Raw genomic sequence first — 21,980 nt, forward strand, 5'->3', positions numbered from 1 at the left:
TCTCAAAATTATGGCAATTCAATCAGTTTTTCTTATTAAGGAGCAATTCTAGCACCTAGAAGTGTGCTTTTCTCTTCTCTGTTCAATCTCGGGAAGAGAAAGCATGTAAGAGAAAAGTTTGGGAGCTCTCAGGGGATGGTGCAGAATGCATTTCTCCTCCTTACTCAGGCCAGCAGAGGCCCAAGCCCACAGGAAGGCTCTCAGGCGTCTCCAGCCATCAAACCTCCTGCCTGCCCACCCACAGTGTCCCTCCCCAAGGAGCTGAGGTCTGATCACTGCTTCCGAGATACAATCCTGCTCCAGAGCTTCTGGGGTGCTGTTTGCCACAGGGACTGAACCTCAGCAGCCACCTGTATTGGATGTGCTTATTCCTTGGAATAACTGTCTATGTCTATGATTGTTGCATTAAGCCCTTAGGATGGACTTGGATGGAGGGGCCTTTCTGTGCCATTCCAGGCCATGTGGCTCTGCAACCCCCTTCAGCCGGCGGGTCTGGAGGTTCATGAGAGCAGTGGGTAGAAATCTCACTCACAGGGGCCCGAGAGGTGGCGCTAGAGGTAAGGTGTCTGCCTTGCAAGCGCTAGCTAAGGAAGGACCGCGGTTCAATCCCCCCGCGGTTCAATCCCCCGGCCTCCCATATGGTCCCCCCAAGCCAGGGGCAATTTCTAAGCACTTAGCCAGGAGTAGCCCCTGAGCATCAAACGGGTGTGGCCCGAAAGACCAAAAAAAAAAATGTCTGTTTTGAATAGTGCTGGAATTGTGCTGATCAGAAGTCATTCCCCTGAATCACACATAAAATTAATAAAGTGCAGTCAAGGGTTGGTAGCCTTTCTAATAACCAAAAATCTGTTTCCTGTGGGAGGTAGAATTCATACAACCATGAACAAGGACTGGGTAAAGAGAAGGAGTATGTGCTAGGGGAGGATGAGCGAGTGTGCTCTTCTGTTAGAGCCACCAAAGCTACAATTATAAAGGAGAGATGGTAGAGATAAGCTGGTGGGAAATCTCAAATCTTATTCCACCTGAATTCTGACTTCAACAGAATTGATCAAATCATTTGAATATGAGTTACTCTTGCTACAGAAATCTAAGAGAAATAAAGTGATTACTTTTGGTTTGATTTTGTTGTTGTTGTTTCATTTTTGGGGTCATACTCAGCAGTGCTAGGGAACCATATGTGATGCTCAGTATTGAACATAGGTCATCTGCCTACAAGTCAAGAGTTGTGTCTTACCTGAATACTCTCTCTCCAGCCCTATTTTATGATTTTTATCACATATAGTGTGTGACACACCTAGGGGCTCCTCCCAGTTTATGCTCTCAGCACCATGAAATATCAAGAATCAAACTAAGGCCTTTGAATATGAATGCATGTGGACTCTGTGCTAGCCTGTCAAGCTCCCTTTTCCACTTTTGCAGCTTCTTTCAATCCTATAAAAAGGTCCTTTTAAGGAGCCAGAGCAATAGGCATAGGGCATTTGCCTTGCAGACAGCTAACTGGGTTTGATCTGAGGCATCCCATATGGTACCCCAAGACCACCAGGAGTGGTTCCTAAGTGTAAAAAGCAAGAGTAACCTGAGGTGAAGAAAAAAAAGTAAGAGAAGCCAGAGAGATAGCACAGCGGTAGGGTGTTTGTCTTGCATATAGCTCATCCAGGATGAATGGTAGTTCAAATTCCGGCATCCTATATGGTCCCCCATGCCTGCCAGGAGTGATTTCTGAGCACAGATTGCCAGGTATGACTCAAAAACAAACAAACAAAAACAAAAAAAAAAAAAACAGGAAGGAAGGACCATGAGGAGTGAGGAATGGTCCATGGAAGGAAGTTTACCACAAAGAGTGGGGGGAGTGCAGTTAGAGCAGAGAAAGAACCACTATGACAATGATAGTTGGAAATAATCACTCTAAATAAGAACTGGGTGCTGAAAGGAGATAAAGTGAAATGCATGCTATCCCTTCAGTAACAATACTGCAAACAGAAATGTTGAAAAGTAAATAAAAAAGAAGAGTCAAGCAGACAAAGAGAAGAAAAATGTCTGCCATAGAGGAGGGTGGGTAGAGGGAAACTGGGGACATTAGTGGTGGAAAATGAACACTGATGAAGGGATGGGTGTTGAACATTATATGACAAAAACTCAATCGTGAACAACTTTATAACTTCATAACTGTATCTCATGACGATTCAATTTGAAAAATTATTTGAAAGAAAGAGAATGTCATTTTGAGATACTTTGCATATTGATCACAGATTTTCTTTTCAATGTTCATTAATTCAATGAGACTATTCAGAGTTGGGGCTGGAGCAATAGTATAGTGGACAAGGTGCTTGCCTTGAGCCTGAGTTCAATCCCATATGGTTCCCCAAGCCTACCAGGGGTGATTTCTGAGCAAAGAACCAGGAGTAATCCCTGAGTAGCAACGGGGTATGGCTCAAAAACCACAGGAAAAAAAAAAAGCCTATAGAGCAATGCATCCAGGAATACATTAAGTACATATGTAGGTGGCAAAATATGCCCACACATATTCCACACATATTCCACACATATTCACAATTCCTCGGTAGGCTCAGCCTTTGGATCTTCTCCTATAATTGCTCTTAAGGAAACAAACATGTCAGAGAAAACACGAAGGATGATAGAATATTTGATTTCCTTTCCTTGCCAAAGCATTTAAATTTCAAAATGATAACAGTACCTCCTATATAAAAGTTGTACATGCATGGCATACATAAAGTAAAAATATCCTAAACCTATCATTCAGGACTTAACTAGCTATTCTATGGTAGATATGCCTATGATTTTTAAACACATATATGAACATATTTCATTTTCCAAAATGCCATCACACTGTGAAAGTGATCTAATAATCTGCTTTCACTTTTAATGTAGCATAGATATCACTCATTAAATATAAATACAATCTCAGTTTGAATGACTGGATGAGAGTACCCAAACTTGTCCAATCTCTTATTAGGTACATTAAGCTTACTATCTCAACATCATACTATGATTATTTTTAATCTTTTCTCCCCCTCATTTACTTTTTTTTTTTGGTTTTTGAGTCACACCCAGCGGTGCTCAGGGGTTACTCCTGGCTGTCTGTTCAGAAATAGCTCCTGGCAGGCACGGGGGACCATATGGGACACCGGATTCAAACCAACCACCTTAGGTCCTGGATTGGCTGCTTGCAAGGCAAACACCACTGTTCTATCTCTCCGGGCCCTCATTTACTTTTATTTAAATAAAATCTTTATTTAAGCACCATGATTACAAGCATGATTGTAGTTAGGGTTTCAGTCATAAACAGAACAGCACCCTACCAGTGCAACATTCCCACCACCAATGCTCCCCTCCCTCCTTCCCAACCCCTGCCTGTATGTAAGACAGGCATTCTACTTCTCTCACTCATCTAGATTGTCATTATAGTTGTTAGTGTAGTCATTTTCCTGACTACACTCACCATTCTTTGTGGTGAGCTTTATATTGGAAGCCAGTCCTTCTGGCCCTCATCTCTATTGTCTCTGGGCATTATTACAATAATGTCCTTAATTTTTCTTAAAACCCATAGATGAGTGAGACTATTCTGTGTCTATCTCTCTCCCTCTGACTTATTTTACTCAACATAATAGATTCCATGTACATCCACGTATAGAAAAATTTCATGACTTCATCTCTTCTGGAGGCTGCATAATATTCTATTGTGTATATGTACCACTTTTTTTTTGGGGGGGGGGAGGAAGGTTTGGTTTTGGAGCCATACCCGGCAGCACTCAGGAGTTACTCCTGGTTCTCTGCTCAGAAATTGCTCCTGGCGGGCACAGGGGACCATATGGGATGTGGGATTCGAACCACCATTGGTCCTGGGTTGGCCGCTTGCAAGGCAAATGCCCTACCACTATGCTAACTCTCCGGCCCACCACATTTTCTTTAGACATTCATCTGTTGAAGGCATCTTGGTCGTCTCCAGAGTCTGACTATTGTAAATAGCGCTGCAATGGATATAGGTGTGAGGAAGGAATATCCCTAGGAGTGGTATAACTGGATTATATGGAAGCTCAATTTCCAGTTTTTTGGGGTTTTTTTGGGTTTTTGTTGTTTTGTTTTGTTTTGTTTTGTTTTGTTTTGTTTTTGAGCCACACCCGGCGGTGCTCAGGGGTGACTCCTGGCTGTCTGCTCAGAAATAGCTCCTGGCAGGCACGGGGGATCATATGGGACACCGGGATTCAAACCAACCACCTTTGGTCCTAGATCAGCTGCTTGGAAGGCAAACGCCGCTGTGCTATCTCTCCAGGCCCCAATTTCCAGTTTTTTGAGGAATCTCCATATTTTTTTCCATAAAGGCTGGATTAGATGGCATTCCCACCAGCAGTGAATAAGAGTTCCTTTCTGGAGTGGGAGAGATAACATGGAGGTCAGGCAATTGCCTTTCATGCAGAAGGATGGTGGTTCGAATCCCGGCTTCCAATATGGTCCCCTGTGCCTGCCAGGGGCGATTTCTGAGCATAGAACCAGGAATAACCCCTGAGTGCTGCTGGGTGTGACCCAAAAACAAAACAAACAAACAAAAAAAGAGTTCCACATCCCCGACACTGATTGTTCTTATTCTTTTTTTTTTTTTTTTTTTTTTTTGTGTGTGTGGTTTTTGGGTCACACCCGGCAGTGCTCAGGGGTTATTCCTGGCTCCAGGCTCAGAAATTGCTCCTGGCAGGCACGGGAGGACCATATATGGGACGCCGGGATTCGAACCGATGACCTCCTGCATGAGAGGCAAACGCCGTACCTCCATGCTATCTCTCCGGCCCTGATTGTTCTTATTCTTTGTGATGTGTGCCAGTAGCTGTGGTGTGTGATGGTACCTCATTGTTGTTTTGATTTAAAAAAAAAATCACAAATCTGTTCTGTTGTTGTTATAATATATTCAGAGCAATTTTCATGTTTATTTTGTTGGTTTTGATATGGGGGCACACTCAGCTGTGCTCAGGATTCATTTCTGATAAGGCTCAGGGAATCATACATAATGCCAGAATTTGAACCCAGATTGGCTCTGTGCAAGGTCATTCTACTATTTCTCCAGCCCAACAAACATTTGTTACATGCTATTCATTAATGGCCTTCAAGCTCACAACTCATTTATTTTCTTTAATTTTATTTCCCCCCATTTCCCAATTAAGATGATAGGTGTTGTACACATGCCTGGCTGTGATGCTTGTAGGTATTTCTAGCTGTGGTAGTAATCAGCTGTGGTGCTCACCCACTTGGTGGCACTGTCATAACGTGTTATTAATGGAGGCTCTACAGCCCATAGTTTCGGAGCATAAAAAATAGCTTAATGATAAGCAAAATTAACTCAAATGCTTGTCTTGGGAGTAATAATAAAGTATAATGGCCAAGAAAAAAAAAAAACAAGACTAGGTGTGTTTTGGGCCTGCTTTTTGTTATCTGGATGACTGTGACCCAGAGTCAACCCCATTGAATTAGTTTTCTCAAGACAGAACAAAATTAATAATTTTTTTAAAAAGCCACTTAGCGGTTATGCGGATGACTGAAAAGCTTAGTATGGGTAAAGCCAAAGTGCAATGCCTGGAAGCTAGAAAGATAAAACAGTGGGTAGGCAACAGGATTGACGTACTGGCTCAGTGGTTCCTGAGCCAGGGGGAAGGCTTGTGTTGTGCTGGGTAACATTCCCACACACATTTTTTTTTAAAGAGAAAGCTGTTTGCATCCTAGAGAAGCCTGACAATCTCCACAATCACCTGGCAGCAAAACGTTTCCAGAAGAGGCCCTGTGACCACAAGATCTGACCTCCTCCAAGAAACATGAAGTAATTTTTTCCTGGGGTTGTCATCAAATTCTTCCCTCCACCTCCTCCTAAAACTAACTCTGAATGCAATGATATTTATTTCCAGCCTTTGTGTCCATCCCTGGGACCTACAAGACTCTGCAAAGTTCTTTTAAAGTGTTTTTTCCTAGATGAACACTACAGACTCTGTGGGTTTCTTATTTTATAATTTGTCAAGATAAAAAACCCTCCAAAGGTAGGTCTGAGAAACAGCTTTTCTAAAATCTACCCTGTAGATTCTCTATAACTGTTCTCTGGGAGGATGTACTTCAATTAATTCCTTTAAAAAAAATCCCATGAAATGATAATCATGCTGAGTTTATTGATAATAAAAAACAAAATGATGAAAAGTAAACTTAATGGAAACAGCCTAATTAGGATTCAAACTTAAATCTGTCTCAGGGTTTGTATTTGCAAGTACCAGGGATCCAACTCTGGGTCTCCTACATACCACACTACTGCTGAGTCACAGCTCACCAACTTGCATAGCCTTGAAAGTTTCCTCAAGACCTTCTGTTGCAAGTCAGTTGCAAGAGGTTGATGGAGGGATGGAGGATGAGGTCTTTCCCCTCCAGCTTGGAGCACGCGTCTGCCACCCTGTCTAGCCGACGGTTCTGAGGTGAAACGGCGGGTAAACAGCTCGCAGACAGTCAGGCTTGTGGAAATATTAGCTTTATTCGGTGGACAAGACTGAAGTCCAAAGTCTCAGCCTCAGTTCCAGCCAACCACACCTTGCCTTCCACAGACCCTTGTTTTTATCCCCCAGAATCAGATCCCAATGGTGGGATCAGATACCAACCAGTGTTGGAAGCAGAATCAGGTACTACCCTAGGGTAGGGGCAGAATGCCAGGTCACACCCTAGGGTAGGGCACAATCACCAATCAGGTTAGGGTCAGTAACATACTAATCCCCTAAAATATTTACATACACAACACTTACTATTGAGCCAGAAAGTCCCAGAAGGAGCCAGGGATCTGATACTAACAAGTACCAGGAGACTGTGGTCCAGGATGGGCCCCACCCAAGAAAGCAGCCGTGTTGGCTTTGAGGATTCCCTAAGGTAGGGGATGGAGCACATAATTACTATTACCAAAGTAATTTTATCGATACTTCAGTAACTTTAGAAGGGAACATATACATATTAAGAGGGTGGGAGAGGTATAATCATTTATGAAATAGGTCCCAGACCAGGACCTGTTTCTAGATGAGTCTGCTGAGTTTGTTGATATCTTCCCTATCACCATTTCAGAACAGCCTTCAGTCACCTCTAGAGCCTTTCTCTCTGAAATCCTAATCATCTGTCTTTCCCCTGGGTCATCATCTCTTATCCTCTGTTCAGTCCATTGGCTTTTCTGCCTCACAGCAAGCTTCTAATGCTTTACTTCAGTGAAAGGAAACCAGGTAAATTAGGAAATTTGTGAAACTGTATGAAAGAGACAGCAGGGGGTATAACAACAGTTTTTAGACCAGATTCCATGACTTCATGGAGAGCTTCAGAGGGCAATTTACAGGCTAGACTCGAGCTGAAAGGAAAGTCTGGGCACACTTGATTTTGAGCTTATAGGAAAAACACTTTCCTGGGGGGTGAGGATGGGGGAATAGGAAAACTGGTGGAGAAGGAACATTCTATATCAGCATTGTTTTATTTCTTAATTGTTCTGGGGCCCACAACACTCCTGTCAATTCTTGGGGACTAATAGCCATGCCTTGAATTGCTGCTGGGTGGAGGATCCATATGGAGTTTTAGAGATCAAATTCAGGGCCTCTTACTTGCAAGGCATATGCTCTACTATTTAATCCACACCACCATAGATTAGAGTTCTTGGGTTGGAGGCAAGAGGGGTTTGTAAGAATTATACCCTGCATTGCTCAGTGCTGCTACCAGCTCAAAGCCCAGGGACCATATGTGGTACCAGGGATTAAATAAGAGTCAGCCAGGAAAGACAAATGCCTTAACCTCTAGGGAAGAATTTTAATCCAGTTCTTGAAATACTTTAGGCAAATTTAATCTCTCTAAGATTCAGGATACCTACCTGCCTCTCAAAAAAAGGTTGGCCTACAAGATATACAGAATTATATAGAAATAGTCCAAATGCCCAACTATAGATCAGGAAATTATAGTATATATACTATATTTGCAACTCCAACAAAGAATAAAATCATGCAATTTGCAGCAACATGGAAGTACAAGATATTATGATGAATGAAATCAGGCAGAAGGAAAGGGACAGATACAGAATAATCTCTCATATGTGAAACTTAGATATACTGTGAGGTAGCAACAAAGGTACGAATGGGAGAACTGATCCACACAATGAATCCACACAGTGGATGGTGCTGGGATCCTTGGAAGAGAAATATAAATACACTATTGATGGTGGTATTGAAATTAAGTGCATGAAAACCATTATTAATAGTATTGTAAACCATGGAGTCTCAATTATTTTTTTTAAAAGGTTGGCAAGGTCTCTGTGGCCAACCAGTCAGTGTGTTAGGCTATTAACCTAAAAAGGATGGCAAAAAGAGTTGATATCTATCTTAATTTTCTTGGCTGCCATAATAAAGCACCATAGTTGTGAATCTCTGGAGCCTCATATAATCCCCAAGCACTTTCAGGAATAATCCCTGAGCACAGAACAAGAAATAAGTCCTAAAGCACCTCTAGGTATGGTCCCAGCCCCCCAATAAAGCTCTTATATAACCCAGTAATCCTACTTCTGTGTATAGAAAAAAAATACCTGAAAGCAGGATCTGAAAAAGTATTTATATAGCTATGTCCATAGCAACATTATTCATAACCAAGAGACAAAAGTAGTTCAAATTAAGGGAGATAAGAGGGCTGAGTCAAGGAGAGGAATGTTGTTTAATGACTATAAAGCTTCAACTTTGCAAACCTGAAAAATTTTAGAGATTTGTTTCCCAACAATATGAATATATGCAACACTACAAAACTTAAAAAGCGTTAAGATGAGGGTCAAAGTTGGGGCCGGTGAGGTGGCGCTAGAGGTAAGGTGTCTGCCTTGCAAGCGCTAGCCAAGGAAGGACCACGGTTCGATCCCCCGGCGTCCCATATGGTCCCCCCAAGCCAGGGGTAATTTCTGAGCGCTTAGCCAGGAGTAACCCCTGAGCATCAAACGGGTGTGACCCGAAAAACAACAACAACAAAAAAAAAAAAAAAAGATGAGGGTCAAAGCAATAGTACAGCAAATCTTGTACATATCCTGAGCACCACAAAGTTCCTGAGTACAGAGCCAGGAGTAATCCCTGAGCACCACTGAATGTGGCCCAAAACAAAACCCCTAAAAAATACTTAAGATGGGAAGCAGTTACTTCTTGGAAATATTTTATATGTAGCATCTCAACATTTTCAGGAGTAACCCTTGAGAAGTCAGCTGTGACCCCCCAAAAAATATGGTTAAAATGGTCATTTGTTTGTTTGTTTGTTTGTTTGTTTTGGAGCCACACCTGGCAATGCTCAGGAATTATTCCTAGCAGTGCTTAGGTGGGTCATATGGGATGCCGAGGATCAAAGCCAGATCTGCCATGTGAAAGGAAAACACTATATCTGTTTTACTATTGCTCTGACCCTGGTCAATTTTATTTTGTTGATGTTTTTTCTTCTTTTTTTTTCTTTTATGTTTAGGGATATGTTCTTTGATTGGGACAGTCAGGCAGGCCACCACCTCGGAGCTGGGAACCCAGCTCAATAGTATTGTAAATACTATTTACCCAGGGGTCAATAAATGCACTGAGCAGACAATAATAGGAGTGAGCTGTTTGGGAAGTTTGGGGGCTCCTTTGAGCAAGGAGGCGACAAAATGCAGATCCAGGAGGCTTTGTGCCCAACCTCAGAGACAAAGTCCACATCTGAGACCACAAGCCACCTGGTCAGGTGTTCCCAGGACAAGAGTACTGGGGTGTCCCTGGATCTAGCCGGCTCCCGGACAAGGTGCCAAGATCTGTGGACACACTGTGGTTGGTATGATTTTTGTTTGGGGGCTACACCTGGCAGTGCTCAGGGATTACTACTGGCTCTGTGCTCAGGAATCACTCCTGGCAGGCTCAGGGGACTACATGAGATGCCAGGGATTGAAACCAGGTCAGATGCATGCAAGGCAAATGCCCTCCCTGCTGTGCTATCTCTCGGGCCCCATTTCAGTCCAGTTTTACAGCTTCTCCAAAAATAAGGGGAGACGGGTGTTACCTCACCATCTCCACAGGAGGAAATGGAGAAGCCAGAGCCCAGCAAAGGTCAAAGGGAGGCCAGGGGCGGGCCCTTCAGAAGCTAGTCAACCCCAGACTGGTCGCGAGACTCGGTCACAGTATACTGGGGACTAGGGAAAGCCCTCAGTGTTGTCCTGAGAGAAAGCAGAGAGAGGATGACTTCCCGGACCGCACAGCACAGCAGGGATTAATCTGCATCAAGGTCCTCTGAGTACCCCCAAGGCTCATTCCTGAATGCTGTCAGGACAGAAAGAGGAAAGAGAGAGAGAGGGAGGGAGAGGAAGAGAAAGAGGAAGAAGGAGAGAGGGGGGGAGAGAGGGGGAGAGGGGGAGATGGGAAGAGAGGGAGAGAGGGGGAGAGAGGGAAGAGAGGGGACAGGAGGAGAGAGGGAGAGAGGGGGAGAGGGGGAGGGGGGAGAAAGAGAGAGAGAGAGAGAGAGAGAGAGAGAGAGAGAGAGAGAGAGAGAGAGAGAGAGAGAGTTAGTGTTCATGGATTTTTTTAACCACCATTAAAATATTTATGATGCCCAGCTTCAAGGGAAGGTAACACAGACACATGTTTCAGTGAAAAGAATGGAGAGGACTCTACAACTGACTTGCACCAGCCATACGCACTGTGGTTAAGTCCTGTCTGCATTTCCTGAGGACTTAGGGCATAAAATGTTATTTCCAGGAGACTGTTTTCAGCCACCCAGACATGAAGGGTAATCAGAAGGCTGTTAAAAGTACCTGCAATTTGAAACAACAGAATAAGAGAAAACGGCAAAGCACTCTAGCCAACAAGTAAAAACTTGACTTGCTATTTCTCCCATTCATTTTCACAGCCAAGTTTCATCAAGCCTTACCCTCCCACTAGTTTCTCCACCTCAGGGCCCACTGGCTCCAGGCCCTAGATGAATAGGTCAGAAAAGAACAATCAATGGATGCCAACCACCAGAGACCTTTCAAAAGTCTACAGTGCACAGAAAATTCTACAATTGAACTTTGGGGGGTAGGCAAACTGGCCATTACACATGCTGCTCTCATGAGCAGTGATTCCAATGACAGCTTTCAAAAGAATTTGCAAAAAACCCTTTGGAAGTAGAACATGGGCAACTCAGAACCCATGACATGTTACAAGGATAAACCTGACTGCACAGAGATCCAGGAAAGCATTGAATGACTTATTTATTCAGTCCTGCTCTCTACAAACCTGGGAAATGATGACATCTTTTAAATTGCTTCCCCTGAGCTCTGCTGGCCGCATCACAGTGTATGGGAAATGTTCATAAATGTTTTGGGGGGGAAAGTGGAATGTTTTACAAGGTGAAGATCACAGCATAACTACACACATACCTCCACCAGATTCTGTAAACTGGCCCCGTGTCGCATATCAATCTGTAGACTGTAGGTCCAGTAGCAGATCAGAGAGGGAAGAAAACCCTGATTTTTATCCTCTTCCACCTGCTGGCTTCACAAATTTCTTTGAAGAGCTAAAGCCCTTCTGAGCCTGCAGGTAGAAAATTATTGCACATGCCATTTAGTCATTGTCTAGCTTTCCAATTTTACTCTTCTAATGTTTTCTGATATTTGGGGGGAAATGTTTCTGTTCTGATATCCACTAGCACAAACGCTCTGTATTATTTTTAGCTTCGCACAGCCTGCAAAATTCTTGAAGGCCCTGGGGTTCCTGTTGCACGGTAGTAACATGAAACAAGAAGGAAAAAAATGCACAGTGGTAGCAGCATCTAAGTAACTGAAACACAAGGAAAAGAGGCCTCATGAAGGCCTACCTAGTCACAAGGGAGGGCTGGGACTAGGGTGCGACAAATGAGTGAGTAATGTGTAAAATTTAAGGAGCCCCTCCTCTGTGTTTGCATGACCCGAGTGTGAATGACTCTTTATAGCTTTTTCCCAAAGAACATCACAGCCTCTATATATCCTAGACCCAACTTAAATCTTGTTTTCCAGTTAGATAGTGTTGTGGTAGAATGTTTGCCTTGCATGCTGACAACCCAGGACAGACCCAAGTTTGATCCCCTGCATACCATATGATTTTTTTTTTTTTGGTTTTGTTTTGTTTTGGTTTGGGGTTTTTTTGGCATCCCATATGATTTCCTGAGCCTGCCAGGAGTGATTTCAAAGCACAGAGCCAGGAGTTACTCCTGAGTGTCACTAGGTGTCGTCCAAAACCAAACAAACAATAATCTCATTTTTCCATTCACTCCACTGCCTGGCCTCACCAACAGGACACTTGGAAAGACCACAACTCATATTCCCACTGTTGATAATGTTGAGAAAGAAAAACTTTAAGGAAGAGGAGTTGAGTCATCACTGGTTGGATGACAGTGAGAGGTCCATTTAGGAATTTAGACTACCACCAGCAGAGCAGATGCATGGAAAGACCATAGAAAGGCCATGGAGGGACCAGAGCTCAGTGGAAGGGTGTTTGCCTTGTGTGAAACTGACCTAGGATGGACCTTGGTTTGATCCTCCGGTGTCCTATATGGTCCCCCAAGCCAGGAGCAATTTCTAAGCACATAGTCAGGAGTAACCCCTGATCGTCACTGGGTGTGGTTCAAAAACCAAAACCGAAAAAAAAAAAGGGCATGGAAAGACCATCTGAGAGAAAGGTGGAGAGTTTTCTGCCCTGTAGAAAACTTTCTTCTCTCTCCAGGTGTGAGTGTCAGTGTTTTAGGAATCTGATCTGAAGCCCTTTCACCCATTTGCTGTCTTCCCAGTGCCCTGCAGTGTCATTAATCTAAATGAGCTATAGTCAGAGAAAAAGGAAATGGAAAAGTCTCCGTCTGGTTCCTATATATCCACATGTAGTTGACACCAAAGCAGGCTTTAGTATCATAAAATTAAGAATATATCTATCTCAGGAAAATGGGGAATTTCACCTTGCCTCCCTCTCTCCCTGCATCAGACGCGTGGGCACTTGCCTATACATAGCACTTTCAGCACTCATTTCCCTGTGCACCTAAAATGTTTTATACCCCCACCCCCACCCCGCCACTTTTCCCCTATCCCAGCTAGCATCTTTCATGGAACTTACCAGAAAACCCAGGCATTCAGCTTTGTGGAATACCAACAGGAAATCTGATTCAGAGTGAATAATGATAGGACAAATATATATATAGGTGCACAAACACAACTTTGAATTTCATTTAGCCAGCACTTCCATGGTACCAGAGAAGAGGTCACTCAAGATTCAGAACTAAGGGGCCAGAGAGATAGCATGGAGGTAAGGCATTTGCCTTTCATGCAGAAGGTCATCAGTTCAAATCCCGGCATCCCATATAGTCCCCCGTGCCTACCAGGAGCAATTTCTGAGCATGGAGCCAGGAATAACCCCTGAGCATTGCCGGGTGTGACCCAAAAACCACACACACAAAAAAAAAAAAGATTCAGAACCAAAACAGTACCATGTAAAATACATGAACAGTTTATGCTGCTCTTTTACAATGTCTGAAGAAAACATTCTCATCCGCAGAATTTTTAGCAGCATGATTCAGTCTTGGAAACCATTACAGACTAATCATCATAATGACATGATCATATTTCAATTATCCCTTGTGTAGTCTGGATACATTAAAGTAACTGTGAGTTCTTTTCCTAAGAGAAGTTACTTAAAATCATAATATGCATAAGATTCTGTTAAGCATGTTGGGAAACAAGGAGATAATACTAGAAACAACCATGGAATCATCAGATTCTCTAGTGCTCATTTAGAAACCATAATCTTCTCTTATGATGTGGAACAAGGACTATAACTGAAAAATGGCACATTTGTTTGATTATAATTTGTGTTTCTAAGTGCTCTGTGATGTAAAACCTTAAGCTGTTTGTTTTCAGTCCAAATGTGACCAGTGAGGTGCATTTCTCAACTTCAAAATATAATAGGCACTTTCCTATAACAATGCCAGATTATTAAAATCAACCAAAGAATGGAGTATAGCAATATAAAAATGGTTCCAATATGTTGGAGAAAAAGAAAAGCAACTATTCTATAAGAATTTGTCTTAAGAGAAGAATTTTAAATAGCCAGAGGGGCCAGAAAGATAGCCCAGGGGTTAAGATGCTTGCCTTGCATGCAGCTAGCTAGAACTGGCTTAATTCATGGCAGCACATGGTACCCTGAGCACTGCTAAGAGTGACTCCTTAGCACAGAATAAAGGGAAACCTCCACCCAGTACAAGGTTTGGGGGGGAAAAAAACTCATCAAAAATGAATAATGGGGCCAGAGGAATAATTCAGCATGAAATGTTTGCTTTGCATTCAGCAAACCCAGGGTTGATCCCCACTACCCCAGGACTGACCTCTGAGAATACAATCCAGAGTAAATTCTGAACAACTACCAGATGTGACCCCCACATTCAAAAAAAAAAAAAAGGAAAAGAACAAAAAAAAGTTTTGAATACTTTTTCTTGATAATAAAGACATTAAAAACCAACTACATAGGACCAGAGAGATAGTATAGCAGTAGGGCATTTGCCTTGCACACAGCCAAGCAAGGACTGACTTTCTTTTTTCCTTTCCTTCCTTCCTTCCTTCCTTCCTTCCTTCCTTCCTTCCTTTCTTCCTTCCTTCCTTACTTCCTTCCTTCCTTCCTTTCTTTCTTTCTTGTGGTTCAGTTCCCAGCCAGAGAGATAGTACAGCAGTAGGGCATTTGCCTTGCACACAGCCAACCCAGGACTTTCTTTCTTTCTTTTTCCATTCCTTCCTTCCTTCCTTCCTTCCTTCCTTCCTTCCTTCCTTCCTTCCTTCCTTGTGGTTAGATTCCCAGCATCCCCTGTGGTCCCTCGAGCCTGCCAGAAGTGATTTCTGAGCTCAGAGACAGGAGTAACCCCTGAATGCCTCCAGGTGTGACCCAAAAACCAAACCAAACCAAACCAACAAAAAAAAACCTGTTTAGGATGGAATTTTGAATGTGAAATGGAAAGGATGGAATGGAAAATTATACAACCATTAGAAACTGATTCTGGGATAGTGATAGTACAATAGAGTCCATGCCTTGCATACAGCTAACCCGGCTTTGATTTTTTGTCATCCATATGGCCTAAGCACCGTCTGGCGTAGTTCTTGAGTGAAGAGTCAGGAGTAACCCCTGATCATTGTGGAAAAAAAAAAAGAAAAAAGAAGAGATCAATCCTAAGGAGCTAAATAATAGAACTCTCACCCCAAATTCAATATCCAGCACCCCAGATAGTCCCCTGAGCTCTTCCAGAAGTGATCCCTGAACACAGAATTAAGTGTAAGCCCTGAGAGATGCAGGGGTGTAGCTAAAAATATCTTGATGTTTGCAACTGTAAAACCATAAAAATTATGCTAAAAATATCGTATATGATCCAAACTATATACATATGTATGTATGTATATATATATATATATATATATATATATATATATATATATATACTTTTACTGCAACTTTGATGGAAATGGAAGGCACTATGTTAAACAACGTAAGTCAGAGAGAGAAAAACATACTGGATGGAATATCTCACTCATCTGTGGCATACAGGAAAAGAAAACAAGGTCATAGACAATATTGAATTATGACAAACCCTTGGCCTTTTATTGAAAAGCTGAAATGACCAAGCAGTAGGAGGAGGAAGACTAGAAGTGAAATAAGGACAGTAGTAGAGAGATTCAAGCTCTCTTTTGGTGATGAAGGCACAGAATGATGTATATCTAAGCTATAAATGTTAACACTAATGCAGTTTTGTTACCTAAACTACAAATTTTAAAAATCATGAACAAGAGGCCAGAGAGATAGCATGGAGGTAAGGCGTTTGCCTTTTCTGCAGGACAGCGGTTCAAATCCTGGCATCCCATATGGTCCCCTGTGCCTGCCAGGCATCCCATATGGTCCCCTGTGCCTGCCAGGGGCGATTTCTGGGCATAGAGCCAGGAGTAACCCCTAAGTGCTGCCGGGTGTGACCCAAAAGACAAAAAAAGGGGGGGGGCGGTGAGGGGGCGCTAGAGGTAAGGTGTCTGCCTTGCAAGCGCTAGCCAAGAAAGGACTGAGGTTCAATCCCCCAGAGTCCCATATGGTCCCCCAAGCCAGGGGCAATTTCTGAGCGCTTAGCCAGGAGTTACCCCTGAGCATCAAATGGGTGTGGCCCGAAAAACCAAAAAAAAAAAAAAAGTCAAGGGGTGGAACAATAGCACAGCAAGTAGGGCGTTTGCCTTGCACATGGCTGACCCACTCCTCGCCATTCCATATGGTTCTCCAAGACTGTCTAGGGGCCGGGCGGTGGCGCTAGAGGTAAGGTGCCTGCCTTGCCTGCGCTGGCCTAGGACAGACCGCGCCCCCGGTGTCCCATATGGTCCCCCAAGCCAGGAGCGACTTCTGAGCGCATAGCCAGGAGTAACCCCTGAGCGTCACCCGGTGTGGCCCCAAAAAAACAAAAAAAAAAACAAAAAAACAAAAAAACAAAAAAAAGACTGTCTGGAGTAATTTCTGAGCACAGAGCCAAGAGTAACCCCTGAGTGCCACCGGATGTGACCCAAAGACAAACAAAAAAGAAAACAATTGGTATGTCAAGGTAATTGACCTGTGGATGATTTGCCTTTATAATCATTTCTTTTGTAGTTATTATTATATGATTACATAATGGACGAAGTCAAAAAGAAAATAAATGACTCAAGTGAAATATACCTTATGCTGGGCAGGGAAAAAGACAATGATGCTTGGAATCAGCACCCACCCATCTAAATTTCTTGTTCCTTCAAAGCTGCCTGTTATCTTTGGGTTGGTTATAGGAGGACAGTCTGGTCAAAGGCTGCAGTTTTGTAGAACAGAAAAGCCAAACTTTCCCATATCCTTTGATACAAGTCAAAAACTATGTCTGAACCTTTTGATGGTGTGGGTTTTCTGTGATATGTATTAAGTTGAAAACTCTTCTAACAGAAAATGATGCATTTTTTTTCCTTTCTCTTCTTTCTCTCCCTACCCTTTCTGCAGTTCTGCTAAGCCAATATTCTCTAGAATGAGCACAAAACCAGTCAAATAACAGCTAAACAAATCAAACAACAGCTTTTGTACATCAACATCCAAAAGGAAGATGCTTGGGAGAATTCAGAGTACAGAGATGGATACGGGCATGAGTGAAGCACCCTCTCATGAAAGCAACTTCTAAATCTAGATGGGCAGAGATGGAAGTGTTTTCTGGAAAAAAGATACATGGATCAAACACCACCAGCTCATTGGAAACTGTCATTGAATAAGATCAGATAACATTCACGAGAAATTACATTCAAGAACTACATTAAGAAAGAGAAATACACTTGTGCTAGCATTAACATGTAAAATATGTATGTACTGAGGTTTGTAAACTGTCCTTTTTTAATCAAACTGAAAACTAAAAGCTTTAATCTTTCAATGTCGTTTTTAAAAAAGGCAGTCAATCTAAATTATTAGGATCTCAGTAGCCAAGAGGCTGATCAAGCACCATTTGTTAAGCAAGAGTCTTAGAAAATGCCTCTGAATGTTTCCACCATCCCTGGGTCCCCATCTCTGCCATTCATATCACTGTGTAATTAGTTGCAGTCACTCTGTTAAGAGATGTACCGCTTCAAACTTTTTACCAAGTCTTTGTTCAGTTTAATCTGTCTATACAAGTTATTACTGAGAAAGTGTGTTTGACATATACTATTACTCATCCAGCTGTATATTACAGGAAGTACATCTTTACATTATAGGTTCCCGAGGAATTCTATGTCTTTCAGGAAACACTATTACTGAAAAATCTAGAAAGCTCATTTTCACCATGGATGCTCACATGTAATATATAGGATACTATCAAATAAACACTTTTTCTAATTCTCCCTAGTATATGCATAGGAATTTAATACACTTTATAAATAGGTATCTAAGATATCTCTTTTTCCCCTCCTATTTCTTTACCATATATGCCATCAGAAATTTATATCCTTTTCTTTACTGACATCATTTTTGTTTTTTTAAAAAAAAAGTATTCCATTAATCCTATTTCTAAATAATAGTAAGTGGTACTAACAAAAATAACAATTTAATAGCCTTAGAAATAAATGAATATATACTTATACAGGTCAAAGAAACTTGGTAAGAGTAAGTTGACTTTTTGTTTACTAACGTTTACTTCAAATAATACTCAAAAATTTTGGGGTTGGTTAGCATTTGACAGTAGTTATAACTGATCAGTTGTCTTTGATGTTCTTCCACTCCCAGGCTTTCTTCACTCCCCATCATCCACAATACATAGCCTACAACATGCAACAACAACAAAAAATATTTAACTGTGAAGTAGCCAATAGCTTGAAAGTGAATACAAGCTAAAATGTACATGCAGAAATTATCAGTGTAAATCAAATTATGTTCTTTACTTGAGAAAAATATGGGCATATACAATGCTTTCATTCATAGAATTAAAATAAGATGAATTTAGCAAAAAAAAAAAAAAAACATCTGCTGGAGGATAAAACAGGAAGATAGATTTCTCTTACCCTCTCTTTTTCAGACCACATAACAATTTTAGCTAAATGACTCTAGTATTGGCTTTCTTTTAACCAAAAGTGAAATGATGTTTCAAGTGGCTGAAAATCTATTGCAGGTATGCTCCAATAAGTGAAACACAATTTACAGAGATATGGCTTTTCTTTTTTAAAAATACAAGTAAGGGACTACTCGTTATCTCTAACTCAATTATTAACAATTCTGGGAGTTATTTGTTTCTTTAAATATTAGCTCTCCACTATATTCAAAATACCCTACTTACTAAATTTAATTACACACAACTTTTCAAGAACCCATATTTTATTTAGATATCATTGGAAATAGTTGACACTATGAAACACTGGAGAACCCACATCCTATCTAAAGAAAATAGCCAGTACTCAATTCCAATGACTCACTTTATTTAAAATAAAATATAAGGTGTTGATTTTTCCTAGTCCATATAAATTGCAGCTTCCACTGGGAGTCCTATAGCACCAATAGTGATTTTACAAATTATGAAAAGTGCTTCCTATCTACATGAAATTATTTTAAATATTTTTCTCATAAAACCTAAGTGTAATTTAACATGCCACAGTGCTCTGAAGATGGGTTGATGATGTACCATTTGTACATAGATAATACACATGTAAATCACTAAATGTTAAGTATAAGAAGTTGTTTTTATCTTTTTTAAAAGAAATAAAGAAAGTGGCTCCCTTTCTCATTCTGTTCTGTTATATTGCGTCCAAAAGTTGTGTGTAATTTTTTTAAGGTCCAGGAAATGTAAAGAAATTTGTTGGAATATCTGAATTTCTGTAAAAATAAAAATAAAAATAAGATTTTGTTACTTAAAAGATTGTGTAGTAATGTGGCATATATTCCATGTGTTCAGTATATATCCAGCAATCCAGTGACAGATGATGATGTGACCAAAAAAAATCTATTTTCAGAAAATCTTTTTGCTGCCAAGTTTCATCTTTGCCAATAACATTGATTAGATATGCAGGAAGAATGTCATGTAGAAGACATGTTTAGCATCTCCAAAGACTCTCCTAGACAAATATAGACATACCTTCAAGCTAATCCTCGTATACTCAGTGGAATGAAATTGATCACTAATAGCCAGACTCTTCAAATAAAACTTAACCTGCAGTATCCAATGAATTGTTCAACTTCCACTTTGCAAAATGAAAATAGGCATCTAAGCCATGGATATAAGTGTCCTTCAGCAATAATTAACCCTAAATATGTGTTATCTGGTAGGATGCCAATGCCAGCTTCTTCATTTACTGATGACTATGACCAACTCAAAGTTTCAGTATATTTATTTATAAAACAGACACAGATAATAACATCTGACCCCTACATTTATATCCATAAATATTATCTTTTTTTAAACTTTATTGATTGGGTTGGGGGCCACACCCAGCGGTGCTTCCTGGCTCTGCATTCAGAAATCACCCCTGGCAAGCTGGGGTACCAAATGGGATGCTGGGAATCAAACCAGGTCCCTCCCGGGTTGGCTGCATGCAAGGCAAATGCCCTACCACTGTGTTATCTCTCTGGTCCCCATAGTGTTGTATTTGACAGGTAGAAAATAGTCAATAAATAATCACTCCTGCCCCATATACTATATACACAACATTGAAGGAGAGGCCAGAGAGATAGTACAGTGTATAAGGCATCTGCCTTGCATGGGAGCCACCGAGGTTCCATCATCAACACTCATAGAATCCTTGAGCAACACCAAAAGTACTCCCTAATCACAGAATCCCCTAAGCCCTACCAGATAGGTCCCAAAACCCAAAGAATAAATAAACAATAAACAAAATATAGCCTCTGTTCTGAAAATGCTGCAGATAATTGGAAAGAGTGGTGGATACAAGGAATTCAACCACATCCACAGTGCTAGGGCTACTCCAGACTCTGTGCCTAGGAGTGGCCCCTGGCCTTGCAAAGGGACCATACCTGGTGTTGATGGTGCAAATGGAATTGTTTTTTGTTTTGTTTTGTTTTGTTTTGTTTTGTTTTTGGTCATATTCAGCAGTGTTTAGGGGTTACTCCTGGCTCTTCACTCAGAAATTGCTCCTGGCTGGCATGGGGGGGGGGAGGGAACCATATGGGATGCCAGGATTCAATCCACTATCCATCCTGGATCAGCTGCATGCAAGGCAAACACCCTACTGCTGTGCTATGTCTCTGACCCCAGGATTGTTTTGTTTTTTGTTTTGTTTTGTTTTGTTTGCAGGCAATACAAGAACTTTACTTCATATACTATTCCTCAGGCCACGAAGATTTTATTTATTGAGTTTTGTTTTTATTTTTGCAGCATCAGGAATTGATCCAAGGATCTTACAAAGAAAGCAAGAGCTTCATAACTGAACTACATTCTTACCACCCTACTGTAGATCATTAGTGTGACATTTGTAACCATAAATTGAAAACTCAGGGGAACTCCGAGGGATATACCCTAGGACCACAAAAACATGATACAATAATGCCCTCTGCATTGCTATGTTCATAGCAGCACTATTTACAATAGCTAGAATCTGGAAACAACACAGATGCCCAACAACAGATGAATGGCTAAAGAAACCGTGGTACATCTATACATGAAATACTATGTAGGTGACATGGAATACTATGTAGTTGTTAGAAGAAATAAAGTCACAAAATTTGCTTATACATGGATAGATTTGGAGACTATTATGTTGAGTGAAATAAGTCAGAGGGAGAGAGATAAGCATAAAATAATCTCATTGATCTGTGGGATTTAAGAAAAATAAAAGACAGTATAATAATAATACCCAGAGACAATACAAATGAGGGCGAGAAGGGCCAGCCCATAATAGCAAACTTATCACAAAGAGTGGTAAGTGCAGTTAGAGAAATAACTGCACTAATAGCTAGCATGATAACAAGAGAGAAATACAATGCCTGTCTTGAAGCGGGGGGGGGGGGGGAGGGGGGGCCTAGGAAATGGGGGGGACAACGGTGGTGGGAAAGTTGCACTGGTGAAGGGGGTTGAATTTTATGGCTGAAACCCAATTGCGAACATGTTTGAAACCATTGTGCTTAAATAAATTATTTTTAAAAAAATAAATAAAAGAAAACTCAGGTGATGAAAGGGGCCAGGAAATCAAATTAACCAAGTCCCTTTGTTTTAACCCTTTGGATTAAAAAACTTAAAGTTGGGTTAGAGATATCATTGGAAATAGTTGGAACCATGAAACACTGGAGAATCCCATCACACATCCTATTTAAAGAAAATAACCGGGGCTGGGCGGTGGCGCTAAAGGTAAGGTGCCTGCCTTACCTGCGCTAGCCTAGGACGGACCGCGGTTCGATCCCCCGGCATCCCATATGGTCCCCCAAGCCAGGAGCGACTTCTGAGCGCATAGCCAGGAGTAACCCCTGAGCATCACCGGGTGTGGCCCAAAAACCAAAAAAAAA

The 21,980-nt window shown here is 41.4% G+C and overlaps 2 protein-coding genes across 4 annotated transcripts in view; both read left to right on the plus strand.

The window, feature by feature from the left end:
- Positions 1-19,381, plus strand: part of LHFPL3 (LHFPL tetraspan subfamily member 3) — a 650,778-nt gene extending 631,397 nt beyond the window's left edge. For all 3 annotated transcript variants that reach the window (XM_049783636.1, XM_049783642.1, XM_049783630.1), the window contains one exon: positions 17,016-19,381. Coding sequence is in view for 1 of the 3 variants with exons in the window: in XM_049783630.1 (XP_049639587.1) it covers positions 17,016-17,044 (29 nt within the window). In the remaining 2 variants the exon portion in view is untranslated. The remainder of the gene's footprint in view (positions 1-17,015) is intronic.
- Positions 1-21,980, plus strand: part of LOC126022747 (small nuclear ribonucleoprotein E) — a 417,272-nt gene that overhangs the window by 87,728 nt on the left and 307,564 nt on the right. The gene's annotated exons all lie outside the window — the stretch shown is intronic.

This window comes from Suncus etruscus, chromosome 1 (genome assembly GCF_024139225.1).
Source record: "Suncus etruscus isolate mSunEtr1 chromosome 1, mSunEtr1.pri.cur, whole genome shotgun sequence".
In the NCBI taxonomy this organism is placed as follows: domain Eukaryota; kingdom Metazoa; phylum Chordata; class Mammalia; order Eulipotyphla; family Soricidae; genus Suncus; species Suncus etruscus.